This window comes from Manduca sexta, chromosome 12 (genome assembly GCF_014839805.1).
Source record: "Manduca sexta isolate Smith_Timp_Sample1 chromosome 12, JHU_Msex_v1.0, whole genome shotgun sequence".
NCBI classification, from domain to species: domain Eukaryota; kingdom Metazoa; phylum Arthropoda; class Insecta; order Lepidoptera; family Sphingidae; genus Manduca; species Manduca sexta.
This window is the reverse complement of record NC_051126.1, coordinates 9,741,371-9,758,712: the sequence shown is the minus strand read 5'-3', so window position 1 is coordinate 9,758,712 and position 17,342 is coordinate 9,741,371. Positions and strand designations below refer to the sequence as shown.

The following is a 17,342-nucleotide window of genomic DNA, read 5'->3' as shown; positions in this document are numbered from 1 at the left end:
TACCGTTAAACAGATGCAATAAGGTGATAACTAGTGTTCTGATTATGCGTTTCTTTCACAGAATGAGATCAACAGCCAGTATGAGCGGGTGTCGTCGAGGTCCTCGCACCACTACAGCTCACTCGGTGACGTCGGCCTCAGTCCGGTCCACACATCACACAATGTGACCGCAGATAGGTATACAACCTCTATATGAAAATGAGTCATTATTTTTAAAATTAATTTAACTCTTAACCGAGAAATATGGTTTATAATGTTGTTTATTAGTAAGGTTAGTCATTCATATTTTTATACATTATGTTGTGGGTGTTAATGAAGTGAAGAACAAGTTTGTAAGCGCTGCAGTTGAGGAAATATTCTCATGAAATTACTTTAACATAATCGGTGGAATCATGAAATTCTGTTACGTATATACATAGCCCCCAGTGGCAAAGGGTTCATATAACTCGATTCCTGCCGGCTTCTCTGGCGTAACTCGTGTAAAATATAATTATCATGATGAGGCATGATTGCAAACCGCATTTATACGTATTAGTATATGTTGTGTATGGTTCCTTTTCGGAAAATGTCACCCTTCGCTACTGATAGCCCTGTACTGGTAAACAGTGCTTCTCTAATAGCCAACATCAATAAACGATTCCAAACGTCGCCTTTGGATAGATCGAAAAAAATCGGACCAATCAGAATTAAGTTAAATCGAAAAGTTTACAGATATCTTATTAAGGTTGGTTAATTCTTGGGATGAGTCTGAAATTATCGATTGGGTCTTTTCATTTAATTCGTTGTAAATTGTAGATATAAAACAAATAAGTCAATGATGCAGACTAATTTATAACCCGTTTTAAAAATTATTCCTAATGAAAAAAATAATGTTTTATTGCACATGCGCCAATTAGTTTCATTGCTGGCTATACATTTAAAACTTTTAATAATATTTTGTTTAGTTTCGTTCTTTATTAACTGACTCCAAACTTTCTTTATTGTATATGTATATGTCGCTTATCAAGTAAGTATTGCACATGAAGTTATCTCCAACTTGTAAACCCACAAGACCATCGGTATACTACTTTTTATTTAGGTCGTGAAGTATGGTCATATATTTATTAAAGATGGAGGAAATGAGTTTACTCAAAAAAGATAAGAGCTTAGACCTTGATCGCATTTTCATACATCCGCTGTAACAAGTTTCTCGTCTTTAAGATATCTGCCGCTAATCTTGTCCTACTTCGTCTTCCTCTTACAGTTAATTATTTTTCTTGTGTCATAACTTGATAAACTTATCTGAAAATAGCGTAGTAACTAAGAAATTAAAGCGTTTGTTACATATTTTCTCTCAATGATTAGAATATCAAAGCTATTTTTTTAATAATTTTATAACTTTATAACTAACATATATTATTATAGTGTGTAGTTTGTGTGTAAGGTTTGTCGAAATTCGCAAGGCTTTCGGGAAGCTTTCAACTATTGTGATCAATATAATTTTTGTAGACAAACACGGATTCACAATATCTTAATAAAATCATTATGTTTTTAACACAATTACAAACATGTTTTGGAAGATCATTTTATTTCATCTATATGTTTGATATTTTTAACGGCTTCCACTCCTCAATTACGAAAGTTGGCCTACTTATAACAAATGATGCGTACGGCGTATTTTATAGAATTCTTTAATAATGTCGACCTCCACTTGTGTTTTGTTATACATAGCGTATGTTAAGCTTCGTATTTATATCTGGGTAAATTATGAACACTAGAGACAAATATTGCACACTGGTACACTTGGAATCCGTCCAATTTTTTCCACAGCTCGTTTACGTCTCATGACGTCGAAATTCGTGATGTCTTATGCATTGTGACCCCATTTGCCATATCGTGTTAAGAAGGACGACAGCGATCAGTATTTTATAGTTATGCGTTTTGAAAAATCATTATATAAAGCACACAGTATTAATACTAATAGTAACTGACAATGAGACTTAAGAGTTGAAAAGATATGAATTGTGTGTCTGATACTGTGGTCGGCAAATGGTATCTCCTATCTAGGGTTGCCAGATGGCCGGGATTGTCCCGGAATTTTGCGTGTTGTCCCGTGTCCAGTAATTTTATTTTGCTGTCCCGGAATGAAAATATCCTTTAAACAATTTGTGATGTTGATGTTCAAAGTTTAATATTTAAGCCTTAAAAAGTTACTTAGAAAAGTTGAATTACATTTTTGTATTTAACAGTTTAAGAAAGTAATTAAAAAGATTTAAAAAAAAAACGTATTTCATCAACCATTAGTTCTAGGTAAATCCTACTTCGTTTAGTCTCGGACCAAAGACCAAAACTCTGATTCCGTTCGTGGCCCCAGAAATGTCCAGGAAATGATCAGCCTGGATCTGGCAACCCTACTCCTATCCCATAGAAGCTAACCTAACTAAGGCCTTATTCTCTATTACCCACGTTATTTTGACAGTGCGTAACGGCACATAACGTACTGCGTCGCGTTTACGATAACAGAAATTGCCATATAGTATACCATTCCACACAAATTTCACAATGATAACGTAACACGCGTTACGTGTTTACACTGTCATAGAGAATAAGGAGGTGGTGAGTGTGATAAATTAACTAGTAATAACACCTCAGTCTATTGAAATGAACAAATGTAAAGCTATATATGTATGTGCATGATAATCCAATAAGTCCCATCTGTTGTCAGATCCTCGCGCATCGGCAGCCCTACATACAGCGTATGCTCCACGGACAGCTCGTTCGCGGAGCAGGCGCTCGCTGACACCAGCGCGCTACTCGACAGAGATCCCCGCGGTGAACACCTGCCGTCCAGGCTTTACAAAATGGCCGGCGAGTACTGGAAGTGAGTGTATGGTTATGTATTTTTAATATCCCAAGATTATTTTGCAATGGGTTCTAGATAATTCAGAATAGATGCTACGAGTTGCATTATTCCAGGATATGAGGCTAATTACAAAAAAAGGGAAGATTTTAATCATTCCAAGTCTTCAACCCAAGCCACAATTATTTTTAAATGAAGACTCCTTTAAATACACACAACCAATACCGATCTACGGCTTTGTCCATATAAAGTAGCAGTGAGTTTGCATGCATCAGCATTACAGCCGGAGTTCATGCTACATTACGTCACTGTTAACGGGACTTTTTTTCATAACTTGACGACTATAATTCTTGTCTGCATTTGGTTGTCAGTCTATCCTTGGAAGTTGTAGCCTTTTAGGTCATTCGTCTTCCGGAACGATCCCGCCAAACTTGAACTCTGTTAAATATTTCAATATGATTTTTCTATGCAATAAGATGCATAATTTAATCACGGTATATATATTTGAAAAAATATATAGATTTGCCTTTATTATTGAAGGATGTGATTTTTCGTATTGGCAAACCCCAATTTGTGTGTCAAATCTTTTTATCGTTGGTAAACTTTTATAGTGGGTAGATTGAAAAATGACATTTTATCTAACTGACTAAACGTAGCATTCGTATTTTTATTATTGTTATATTTAATTAAACTGATTTATATTTGTGAAGAATGGCTAAAGTGATAAACATTGTAGAAGTGGAAACATCGGAAGAAGTGTTCACATGGAGGTAAATGCACTCCGTTTTTGCTCCGTTCAACAGAAAAAACGTAAACTGCAAAAAGTTCAATCACTTTGTTTAGCGTTGGATACGCTGAAGTTAACGATTGGTTTATTTTGTTATAAACTTGATACGGTACGTTAACACCGATGATATTTATTGATAGGATTAAAAATGTGTCGTTAATATTTATTACCCGTCAATGTTTTGAAATATTATATTGTAGAACAATTATACATTAGTAGAACAAACTCATAGATGATAGTTTTCATATCATTAAAAGTAAGATAATATTTTTCAGTACACACATCACTGGTTAACCATTACAAGTTGCTATGGTATATTTTTTGAATTTTATATTTATTGCATAATTCTGTCTTTTTTTTTTAAATCCATAATCCCGAATGATAAATAAAGCGAAAACCATGAATTATGGCCTTTTATATTTTTTAACATAAATATTTTACATAATACCTTGTAATAGTGAGCCAGCAACATTATATGAAGGGTTGAAACTTACAAGCCTTTTATTATAGTAATAAGAATTATATAATTTCCAAAAAGATCTTATGAAGCTATTGCCATAATACGGTACGCATATAGTCATACTTGGCTGATAAATGCAATGCACAAATGAATCTTAAAGGACGATACTATGATATGCTAGGAACAATCAGCTTCGCAGTATTGTTCTATATTTACGTCAGTGTAGCGTGCGCAAATGTCAAACGACCATCCCGGAATATTACACCGCCACAGTGCTGTTAGAAAATGGTGTTTTAATAATTTAGAAATTATAAACAGCCTTGTGATTTGTTTAGCTAAATGATTTAAGCTTGTGTTTACATTCGATTTTTTATGAATAAAGTGTTAGCGGGTGTTTAAAAGTGCAGTGATCAGTGGTTGTTGTAATAACATTGACGGATCATCGAGTAATTAAAACAGAAATCATGTATGAAAGCTTGATATTTGCAGAAATAGAGAGGTATTTTGGATGTCGTTATTTCTGTCAATTTAAATATCTATTACAATAATAATGAAAATAGTGGAACACGTTTTATATGATGTTAAATAATACGTGAACACTTATTGACTTAAGTATAATATATTACCCTAAGGTTGACTGGAAGAGAATGCCTTCGGCATTAAGTCCGCCCATGTACAATATTTAATTGTATATGAAGTGCAAAATAAATAAATAAATAATCACATGAATTTCACCATTCACTATACCTAATTATGCAATATAAACTTAATTTAAAGACGCTTAATTTGTCGTAAATAATCGGATTTTGTATTTTTGATCATGAAACAATTATATTAGACGCAAGTCTGAAAATCTGCTATACTTAATCGTTAAATGCTATTTTTCACCGAGAGTTAAGGTCAGAAACCCATTATCAACAAAAACATCATGTCAAGAGGGCGTCTGAGTCGTAAATATAAAAATAAATTATCAACATAATCATTCACTTGTGCCATTTGGTGGTTGGTGGAGTATATTTCTTTTTTGTATTAAGCAAATGGGTCACCTAATAAGTGATTCACTCTATCACCGCCCATAAACACCCACGATATAAGAATAAAAAATGCGTTCTTAAATGAAAAAAAAAATAAGGATTAGGGAAGAGATAGATGGTAATTAGGTCTACATTTTACTTCTTTTTTAGGTTTAGACAAGCAAGAAAACTTGAGAAAGTTAACTTCGGCAAGCTATTTTTACTGTGTTCATAATCAGGGCAAGTTGACTTCTGCAAATATTAAAGCTTGCTGGACTTGTCGCGGGTCCCATGTATATACATTCTATATAGAATTGTTAAGATATTGCTGTTAGTGTGTACGCACCTCGAAGGTCTTATTCAATATATGGCTGCCAGCACTAGGTTGTCTAAACTTACCTTTACATCCTAGTAAGTTTTCATTCCCATAGTTTTATTCATGTCACACTCACTCTGTCTACTTCATCCGCTTAAAGCTTCCTATTCATTTCCCTCCATAAATTATGATTTCTTTTTTCTTCTTATTCTGACCTGTCGAATGATCTTTGTTATTGCTGTTGAATGAGGAGGAGAGCATGCCGTTCGCCTAGCAACAACATACAGAATTTTAAAATTGAATTAAAAGTACTACGCGGCATTTCAGTGCAATCGCCGCCCTGATAGTTAAGATGTTAGCTTCATAATGCCCAATAATAACGCTGGCAAATGTTTATATGCCTAAACACATGATTAATATTTTTTAATTGAATTTAACCATGAACATTCACAGCAAATATCCAAAGACGGACTACACCTACTCGCCACTGTCCAAGGACCGCGTGGAGCTCGCGCCGGGGCAAGTCGCGGTGCCGAACATGTCGCGCCGGTCCCTCTCGCAGTTCCGCGTGCAGGGGCCGAACACCAGCCCCGATGAGGTGGACCGCCTCGCCGCCACCAGCGCGTGGACGGCTACTACAGTCAGGAAACGGTATACTGTAAGTGTTGTTTTAATGTTTTTGTGCTTTTGAATACCTTAGAATTTTAACATACAACTCCATTTTGATGTGTTTTGCCGTATCGTTTATTGGCAATTCTGCTACAATCAAGTTAGTACAGCTTAGTAAGAAATGTTTAAACGCATCGTTATCCAAAATTGCATCTATAATTTTAAATCTAGGTTGATATTCATTTTAAAAAACTGGTATGAAGTTAATTAGTAAATAAATTATTCAATGTTCTGATCATGCTCCTTATACGTTAATTATCATATAATAGTCTGTTAAAATATAAAAGAGCTGAAAACCCATTCGAAATATTAATTTCTTAAACATTTCAAAAGAAAATAAAGCAATCAAATCTTCCAGTCAATAGACAGTTCAGACGATGAAAGCGCGTACATACACAAGAACGCCATGGCCGACCAGAGGTGGTGGATCACGCGGATGCTGATGACGATCGTGACCACCATCACCACATCCACTAACAAGGCGTATCGACGCATCGTGGGACCTTCGCATCGGTACCCGTACACCGACCGGAGACCTGCGAAAGGTAAAGTTTATATGATTAATCAGATACTACACTAAGCATTGAGTATTGACTGAGGAAGCTCGGTTAAGTTGTTTAATCAATATTTACTATTTAAAATTAATGTTGTTGGATCCTTAACTTGTTTAATCGACATCCAAGCATCGTAACTTCATATCTTAGTTATATGTCCTTTAAAACCAATTAGAGTATTTTTTTATTTATAATTAATGTTATATGCGGACTGAAAAATTAATTTAAATTATTTTCTGTCGGACACGTCTTAAAATAAATAAATATAAGAATATAAATATTATTTGTTAATTTACAGCTAGTCTTCTGTCGCGGGCGGCGTCGGTGGCGACAGCGCCCTTCTACTGGATATACTCGATCGTGCAGAAAGTGGTCACCACCACTGTTGAGACGGTCAGTATACCATATACCAGCATAAATTAATTATAAAAGACTGACAGGAACCATACATACTTTGGAGATCATAACTACCTCGACTTCTTGACCAGTAAATTATTTCTGGGCAAAAAAATATTATATTGTAGATTCGGTGCTCTGTTGTTGTGTGAAACTAGGTAAAACAATCCTTTTTTAATCTCTGTAATTCTGAAGCTGAACGTTGCCGTTAATTAAATGAAATGCATTAAAAGTTGAAATAACTTATAATTATTTTCGAATCAATCCCGAGAATAAGCCAATCAAAACCACTCATTTGTGAACATGTCAATTAAACTTAATCGTGATTGGTCAATTTATCGCTCGATCAGTAGATATCAAATTTTTAAATATATATCCAGATAACACCGAACCACGTGGGCGAGAGTGAGAAGTATGGCCGCAGTGTGAAGAAGGCGGCGCCGCGACGCTGGTGGCCCTGGATGCTCCTGCTGTTGCTGCCTGTTGTTGGATACGGATGTGAGTATGATGCCTCTCATATTGTCTCACTACCTTTCCTTAGACGGCAAGTGAAGCATACCTAGTCGTTCATGTTATGTAGTGTTTATGGTTTTGTATTTAGTAAAAGAGCTTCGATTGCCTCGGTAGCTTCGTTTTTACAAGACACGACTGCAGTGCTAAGGTCTCGGGTTCGATCCCCGGGTTTGGCAGAGATATTGGATTTTTGTACTCAATATCAGCCCGGAGTCTGGAATTTATCGCATGGTGGTAAGTGTTTGCACCAGTTGCGCCTCTGCTTACCCCTTTGGGGATAAAAGGCGTGAGTGTGGGTGTTAAGTAAAAGGTTTGTTACGATGTTTAAAGGTTCTCTTGAAACATAAACAAAGTATATATGAAAATTGTCAATTAAGCCCGTGTTTTGGGAGTTGTTAAATACTATTTGATTATTTGTCACCTATTTTCGTCTGCAATGGATGTCATCATTGTCGCATAACACGCATTCCTTACAGCGCACTACACTTATGAGAATTGGGACCGTCTTGCAATGGTAAACTTTACCGATTTCCGATTAGATTTGTCCGAATTCAGCAACATGAAATTTCCAAAGTTATCTTTACCGAACATCACAATGCCATCTCTCGACATACTACCGAAAATGCCAGAGATAAACATCACGCTGCCAGACATAAGGGATAATTTGCCAGAAGTTTCAAAGACTTACATGCAATACAAGGATATCGTACAAAACAGGGTGACCGATGCTTCAGATTACGCGAAAGTCGTGGCGGAAAGTTGTTTTGAAGAGTTGAGACGTTTCTGGAAAGGAATTATTGGATGATTAAAAATGTTATCAGACACCTTTACTTATAAACGCGTTTCTAAACGAACAAGGCTCAAGCATAATCGACGGAAATAATAACTGACAATAGACTAATGTAGTTTATCATTAAAGTGTACTAAGTAGTTTGGTAATATGTATTTTTTGTTTGTGTATTTAGTATTACATTTCAATCTTAGACCCGTAAGTAATACCTGGCTTTATAAGTAAAGGTAGAATTAACTCCGAAAAAAATTGGTCACAATTAATATGTATCACATTTGAATTTAAAATATAACCTAGTGTAAAATAGGATTCGATAAGTACTTAATTTGATTATGAAATTAAAACAATACACATTGTTTTACAAAATCACTTTAATGTTATTATTGGTGAACTATGTATGTTTATAATATGTTGTGTTGACTATTTTGTTTATTATGTTTTGAATGCTACGATACCTGCAATTTTGCAACAATGTGCTTTATTCTATTTTAGTTACTAACGTGCGTACATGAAATAGATGTATATGTTTTTTATAAACATTAATACAAAGAATAAAAGGTATTTGGATATGTGAATTTTTAATAAGAATTTTGGATTTGATTCCTTTATGGCCAGTGTTATATATAACGTTAAAAATTGTTCAAATATTTAAAAATAATGGATAACCTCATTAATAATTTCTTGATCAGATAATTAAAATGTTGGTTCAAATATGTCACAAAAAGTCAGTAATGAATATAGACCAGCTAAAGGTAGGTCATATAATGTAGAAAATAAGTAAAACAATAACTTCCAACGCTTTCGTGTACGCACGTTCTTACATTTCAAAGAAATGTATTCGCTTTAATTACAATTGTGATTTCATTTCATTATAATTTATTTGAAAAGGAAATTATTTATTTTATTAAATTATGTTTTAATCCATTCCGCCGTATAGATTTTATTTTTTATGCGCTAATGCATGTTTTATCTTGGTGTTTAATTGTTTAAGTGTATTGTGTACCTAATTTGACATTGCGTTGCCATAACATTTGATGTATAATTTTAGTAAAACCTCTCTAATAAATGTAGTGTAACCATGAACTACTGAAGGACGGTCGGCCAGAAAGGCCAACAACACTTGACACAACACACATTGGACTTGCGGATAATGTTGTGTGGCGCTTATTTTTCGTTGTCAGGTGACCTATGCTTCTATTATAAAAAAAGAAACATGGAGGTAGTTAAAATGTTGTTCATTGATAAATTGACATAATATTAATACATATATTGGCATTTTTATATGGGAAAAAAATCTTAATGTTGAAGAAATTATGGTTACACTGTGTTTATTAAAGATGTTGTTAGTCTATACTGATGTTTTAACAATTTTTGGGTACAAATTAATTAGTCATGACAATGTCCGTTCCGTGTTTTATTATCAATATAGAAACTATAATTTGCTCACAATGTAACTGCCGCCTTTGCGTATTGTAAATTTTTATTGATTATATGAAGGTATTAAAATTTATTGAAGTATTATATAACTAAACTAGCGACCCGCCCCGGCTTCGCACGGGTGCAATGCTGACTATTTAATAGATGTTATTATTATATATATAAACCTTCCTCTTGAATCACTCTATCTATTAAAAAAAACCGTATCAAAATCCGTTGGGTAGTTTTAAAGATTTAAGCACACATAGGGACAGAGAAAGCGACTTTGTTTTATACTATGTAGTGATGTAGTGATATGTATGCTATTTACAATATTTAAATTTGAGTGATTTTTTCTATTGATTGTCTCAAGATATTCGAAAAAAAATATTAATTTTAAATCATGTTACACAATATTTTTCACAATAGCTGTTTCTTGAAATTTAAAATACAAGTAGTATTAGATTAGGTACCTTCCCTGTTTGTTGATGAATGAACATTTGTCATGACTTGAAACGTAGCTTTACTGTATTAGGTTAAAAGACTAACGCCCTAGTCATAAAATTCTTTGAAATTGGTGGTCAATGTTATTTGGAACAGTATTGCGAAATAAAAAAAAATATATGGCCAAAGGAACAAATAGACATCAGTATTAATATTGGAAGTTTTACGAGTCATTACTTGATTGGATAAATTTCAATAATATACTGTTCATTTTTTATGTGCAAGTAAATATGTGGAATTGTCATTTCCAGTGCTTTATATTTTATAGATGTATAAGAAATTTTATTTTCATATATAAATGTAATATGGTTGTCTTTAGGAATAAAGATTTATTTTATTATAAAAGATTTTGTTTAAGAAGCACAGAATAATTAGTAAAAATGATTATTATGCTTAAAATTTATTTTCATGCGAGTTTTCTGGATTCTAAACATATTGATTCTATGTTCGAAATTATCACTTCTTAAACAATATTCTGTAATTTAATTACATATCGTTGTGGGTGTAGATGTTGTAATTCATGTCGTGTTCTACTAATGCCGGGCTATTTTGATTTAATTATATATTTTGTATGCAAAATGCCTTTTCAATTTTATTCCCACATATTTCTTCCCTGTTACTTTGGTGTTATGAAATTCGGGGAAGGATAGAGGCCATATCACCTATAAGAAAGTGGACGTACTATGAGGGACGCTACACTTTTAGGTGAGTTAAATTCATTATTTTAATGTAAATATAAAACTCTGTCCTTCCCTGTCCGTTTAATTTCATTTCATTTGATTAAAAGTTTTATGTGGGAAGGACAGAGTTCCAGATAAACAAATATAAATGAAACATTATGGTTTTCAGGTTACAACTATTCTGATCAAATTCTGCCTCAAGAAAAGCCCGTCGTAGACAATTATAAGCCGCCTCTGATAATACAAGATCCAGATTTGTCGAAACGATTGGCTGCTTTAGAAAACTGGGCACTAAGTGTGGATAATAGACTTCAGTTCTTCGACCAGAAACTCTCCAAGTTCGACAACATTGAGGTCATAATTGAACACCACTCGCTAAAACATTTACAACAAAATCTTATGCAAATTTTAACGCGAGACAATATAGACGCTATTGCGGCGCAATTGAAGTCATATTTCGATAAAAACTACGTAACCAAAGAGCAATTACAAGCCATCAATTTGGAGATTCAGGAGCAGTTGATAAACTCCTTGAAGTCAGATTTGGACGAAGACAAAATCCGCCAGTTGATCCAAGAGCAAGTGTCTGCTTTCGAGGCGCGTCAGTTGGAGCTCATTTCCGACAGAGTGAATGATTATGTGAAGGAAATAAGAGTGACTAATATGGAATCAAGTCTTGACGTTGAAGAAATCAAGAAAATTGTGACCAATATGTTGAACGTGTATGACGCAGACAAAACCGGGCTAGTGGATTACGCGCTGGAGTCGGCAGGTGAGTTTTAAATACTTTAACCGGTTGTAAAAGGAGGTCACTCAGTTCATAGTAAAATTTTGTCCCCACAACAATAACAGTATTCAGGGAAGGAAAAGTAAATGTTAATGAATTTTTATCCAAATCAAACTGTATTTCATTTGGGGTAATCAATTGGTGCTAACAGACATAATATTTTCTAGTTCGTTTACGATGAATTTTTCCTTCTCTAAAAATGTTGAATAGGATTTTAAACAGAAGTCACTGTTACTGATGTGCTGTGAATAGTACCTAGAATTCCTAGAAATGTTATTTATTATTGACTTTTGCATCTGTCTCCGTCTATCTTTGCACCACCCTAAAGTTAATTGTGGGAGAATCCCTTGGAATTAAGTCCACCAACTTTATTATACCACGTGTACAAAATGTTTTAAATAAATAAACAAATGGCATAGGGCATGATAAACCAGCATTACGCAAACATACGTAAGTTATAGTTTACATTCTTGTACAGTTAAACATGGATCCATATTATTAGTTACACCTTAAGGCTTCAAGAATAATACAAACATGACTGTTGTCCACAGGTGGTGAAGTGGTGTCGACAAAGTGCACGGAGCTGTACCAAATCAAGACGAAACAGTACTCGTTCCTGGGCCTGTTCGCGGTGTGGGTGTACACGTCGCCGCGGTACGCGCTCACGCCCGGCGCCATGCCCGCCGAGTGCTGGGCCTTCCAAGGATTCCCGGGATACTTAGGTAATTGATTTATAAATATATTGTGTAAATGTCGTATCCTGCTCGGAGAAATCGAATACATTTAATTTTACTGTAAGTATAGTCCGAATTAAATATCAACTATCTCTAATTGAATTAATGAATCCGTCCTTCCCGAATTTCGCCCATGACGGCTGATCTCAACCAAGTCCAGCAAGGTATGCAGGAAATATTATAGTGCACATGTGTGTGCGCAATACGCAGGCGCACTCTCTGTTCCTTCACTCCATAGTTCAGTGAGACGGCAATCCGACATGACCGAAAAGAGATCAGAGGCAGGATCAACCGCTTTACGTGTTTTCCGGGGAACAGGCGTATCATACGGCCAACTTCTTGACTCCGAACTGCGACTGAGTCATTTATAGCCCAACCTGGGATTCGAATCCTTAGCGGGGTAGTCGTACTCGTACTGCATACGCATTACGACGACGACATCAGGCAGTAAAAATATACTTACCATTAGCAATCATCCGTAACTACGTACTAGGGCGAGCTAATCTGGCAAAGTTTATGTTGATAACGTCAGCATGCCCCATTTATTCGTCTGGTGGCCTTCGGTATGGAATAAAAATATTTCTATATATTTTAAACATCTTTGTGTTTAAAAGGAAGGTTAATATTAATTCAGCAATTGTGTCACGTTCCAGTGGTGCGAACGTATGCGATAATCGAGGTGACCGGTTTTTCCATCGAACACATGTCGAAGTTACTCGCCGCCGAGGGGAAGATCGAGTCGGCGCCCAAAAACTTCACAGTATACGTAAGTGTTTTTAGTTTACAATTTATTTCAATTACTAATGATCAATCACTGAATTCATCCTTTCTCTTTGACAGTAAGCTTAGAATATTGTCTTAACATTAAATTATACTTTAAAAATGATTTATCTTGAAGGGCTTACAAGGCGAATTGGACCCGGAACCGCATCTGTTCGGTGACTATATGTACGACGCGAACGGCACCTCCATTCAATACTTCCCGGTGAAGTACCCAAAGACAACCAACATCGGTGGCGTGGAGTACCCCGTCGCGTATAATATCATCGAGTTAAGAGTCGAGAGCAACCACGGCAACCCGAACTACACCTGCCTCTACCGATTTAGGGTTCACGGCAACCCACTATCAGACATTCGGAAGGCAACCGAGGACAGTATAAAAGACAGTGAGACGTAGCACGCGGAGAGAAAGCGCCAAGACGCTACAATAAAATTAAAAATGATATTTATAAAGGATTTCAAATTTTGTGACTATCGACTAAACTTAGTGCACACCAATGGATTTTAAAATAATAAAATTGTGTTCAAATTAGATCATTCCTAGACATAATCAATGTAGATGGTAAGAATTGTGGCCTTAATGGATATTAAAAATATTTTACAAAGTACAAATATGTGAACCGTCGACTTACAGATCATGTGCTTATTTTGTTAAACGTGTGTTGTGTAGCTATACGCGTGAAATTTTGTAAATCGTAATACTTAAGTCTCTCATATATTCGCTTCCCAAACGCAAATACTATTTATATTAATGTTATGTATTCAGTATATCATTCTATTCTTGTAACTGTTTCCTTATAATATTAAAAGTATTAAGCTATTTGTGACGTCATCTTTTACACATTATCTGTTTACACATACAGTGATTGTTAAATTTCAAAATATATACGTCTATGTTTCTCTTACCTGCTTTACAGGGTTTTAAATATCGAATGTTTCAAGCCTCAAGGATTCCGCACGTTTGATAATGTTACATAGAAACAATCTACGAACACATTTTACCCTAGTTTTTAACAATGTAATGTTAAGAATCATTGTAATTTATAAAATTAGAAATCTCGTTTTATCACCGCACAACGGTCTTTTTAAATACGCTTAGTTCTGATATCTTTATTAAAATATTTATAAACATTTTTAATGTATTTTAAGGTTTCTAATTAAGGTTTTGATTTTAGAATAAGGTTTTTTAGTGTTTTACGTTTGATTCGGAAACGACTGTACATTTATCTAACAATATTGTTACATATTTTAATAGTTAAACATTTCTTCACTTGTTACTAAACAAATTTCGACCTTTAGCCTTTGATATAGGAATAGTTATACATTTACATCTTGTTACCGAATCATGTCATTCGTATTTTCTATAAACATGTCGTTTCCATATCGACAGTGCTAATTTTAACGAATGTAATTAGGCATAGTGAAGGAGCTAGTCCAGTTAGAGTTTAACAAATTTTATGCCAATTAATTTAATTTTTTTTTATTATCTCGAACATTTACTGTAATGGGTGGCTTAGCTGGAGTAAATTGGAAGGAGCTTGAAATTTACAGTTTTGCTCACATTTTGCACGGATAAAATCCCTACAGGGGCCTTGTTCTCTATGCCACACATTACTTTGACAATATGTAACTTTCACGTAACGCGCTATGTCGCGTTTAAGACAATAGAAATTGACAAACAAAATATTATTCCATACTAAATTCACAAAGATAACAACGCGTTCCGAGGTAAAAATGTATAGAGATTAAAGCCCCAGATCTAATTTTAGAAATGAGATTAAAAATTCACAAATGGCTAAAATGCAATTATGGATTAATGTGATGTCATTGTTCATCCACAATTTTATTATTAAAATACAGTTATTCAAATGAGGTTTTGACAAATCAAGCTGAGATATTAATATAGTGTGTAGATCCTATGTTAGGGACTAACTCGTGACGATCTTATTAGAGTATGTAGGTTCACGGCACCGTCATTTTAGTATAACACTAACATTCTCCCTATTTGTAATGACTGAATTGGTCAACAGATCCTGACTGCGTTTAATGTGAAACTTTTAGTTGAATTATAAGTGAATGAGTGAAAAATATAGACTTAGTTATATTGGTTCAATGAATTATTTCATAACCGAATAGTTTCAAATATTAATAAGAATATGCCAATTTATTGTAACTCATAACTAAGGCGATAAAAGTCTAAAAATACAATATAATACATTTCTGAACATATTTTCGAACATGAGTATGTTTTTATATTGCTAATGAGCGTCTCAAATAGTATTCTGAATAGTTTTAGTAATCAGTTCATTGGCAAGCTGTCTACACAATATGATCAAACTAATAGAAGTTCAAAGACAAGACGCCAAAAAACGAGTCTGTTTCCTTGTTTACGAATTGATGAATTATATGTATAACTTCAATGTATAAAAGTTTTAATTGCCACAAATATATTTCTAAGTTAATTTTATTATAATATTGTAGTTACCACTAACAATATACTTGCTTTCTAAATGCGTTTGTGTCATTTTACTATGTTAGCTCTTACCGTATATAAAGTAAGTAGAAAAGTAACGATGAACACAGCAACTACAAAACCTTTTAAATTGGATTTTGAAGAATTTATTGGTTTTTATGTATGTAAATTATAATGAAGTCATCTAGAGACACTACAAGTAATATTTTCAAAGTTGAATCGTAATTTTGAAACTGAACTGTCTTATTGGTACCGGTAAGTGTGGAACGGCGAAGGTATTAGTGAATTTGAGTAAACCCCAAAAACTACATTTAAACATAAATATTAATTATCATTAAATTCAGTATAATATATTCAATGGAAAACAAATTGCGAGAAAAAGATACATTATTTTTATTAAATTTTTTAAATTTTTCAACCTTCATTCTTGACATCATTTTAATTTCCAGTCATTTATCTTTCATACTTTCTATCACTTTTACTACCCTGGCCAGTTTATATTGTGACTTTATTTGTGCTTTTTTTAAGCCACGGGAGTTCATATTTTCGCCTACATTGTAAGATTATTAAACACACGAAGATAAAAAAAATTGCTATCCCTTATAACTATAAGAGTCCTTCAGAACTCGGTTTTAATTGCCAGGGAGACACGGTTTGTAAAAATCATTGTCAATATTTCTTTCTGTACCTTTTATGTTTGTGCGTGAAGTTTTATCACTATTGTTTTTATTTAAACAGATTGTCTACATTTTACAAGTTGTTAACAATCGTATTTCTTGTACAGCACTTCTACTAACCAAAATATAACTGCTTAAAACTATGTAATTATGTAAAATTTGTGATGTTCGAAATAAACAGTTGTAAAACGAAATATTATTATTTTATATTAATACCTTGGGTGGGCTATAAATAAAAAAACGTGCTTAATACAATATTACAAATAATGCTGTTGACGTAATAAAATAATCATTTTCACTGTGCGTGAAACAGATGAATCTCGAACTTATACAAAATCACGTAGACTACGTATCAATTAAACTACGACCTACCTATGTGGCAGACCTGAAAGCTCTACAATCTTCTTGTTGTCTGGACATCTTCAGACATCGACTGAGAATCATGTACGTAATTTCCTTTAACAAAGCTTCTCCTGACTATCTTCAAAACTGCCAAAGTTAGACTTACGCAGTATTTATATGGTATGACACTTTCCGAGGATTTGCATTCGTAAGGACCATGGCAAACTGCCTGAGAAAATGTATGTATTTCTCCGAAAAACAAATTGTAAAATGGCAGAAGAGTTAAACGTACATATTTCTTTCTGTCATTGTAAGATCCATAGTTTTTGTAAACCAATAGTAATCTCCCCAAGCCAAAAGTAAAGATGGCCTGAGGGTCGGAATACAAATAAAATAGTAGGACAGAGTAAGCGAGTTCTGGAGTGGAGACTGCGTCTTGGCAAACGTAGCGTGGGACGCCATCTGGCCAGATGGCGGGACGACTTACACAAGAGCACCGGCAGCGGCTGGATGCATAAAGCAGCAGACAGGGCTCTGTGGCGTACCTGGGAGAGACCTATGTTCCGCAGTGGACTGTAACGGGTTGATGATTTTATTCCAAAAAAGTAGTAT

General features: G+C 34.3%; 1 protein-coding gene across 1 annotated transcript in view; it reads left to right on the top strand.

Annotated features, from left to right (window-relative positions):
- The window catches only part of LOC115443647, a 30,097-nt gene extending 13,515 nt beyond the window's left edge, over positions 1–16,582 (top strand). The window contains exons 3-12 of the mRNA XM_030169129.2: positions 62–177; positions 2,705–2,860; positions 5,869–6,073; positions 6,443–6,629; positions 6,937–7,031; positions 7,415–7,532; positions 11,107–11,709; positions 12,276–12,446; positions 13,112–13,224; positions 13,357–16,582. Of these exons, the coding sequence (XP_030024989.1) occupies positions 62–177; positions 2,705–2,860; positions 5,869–6,073; positions 6,443–6,629; positions 6,937–7,031; positions 7,415–7,532; positions 11,107–11,709; positions 12,276–12,446; positions 13,112–13,224; positions 13,357–13,635 (2,043 nt within the window). The 3' untranslated portion in view covers positions 13,636–16,582. The remainder of the gene's footprint in view (positions 1–61; positions 178–2,704; positions 2,861–5,868; positions 6,074–6,442; positions 6,630–6,936; positions 7,032–7,414; positions 7,533–11,106; positions 11,710–12,275; positions 12,447–13,111; positions 13,225–13,356) is intronic.
- The last annotated feature ends 760 nt before the right edge of the window (positions 16,583–17,342 follow it).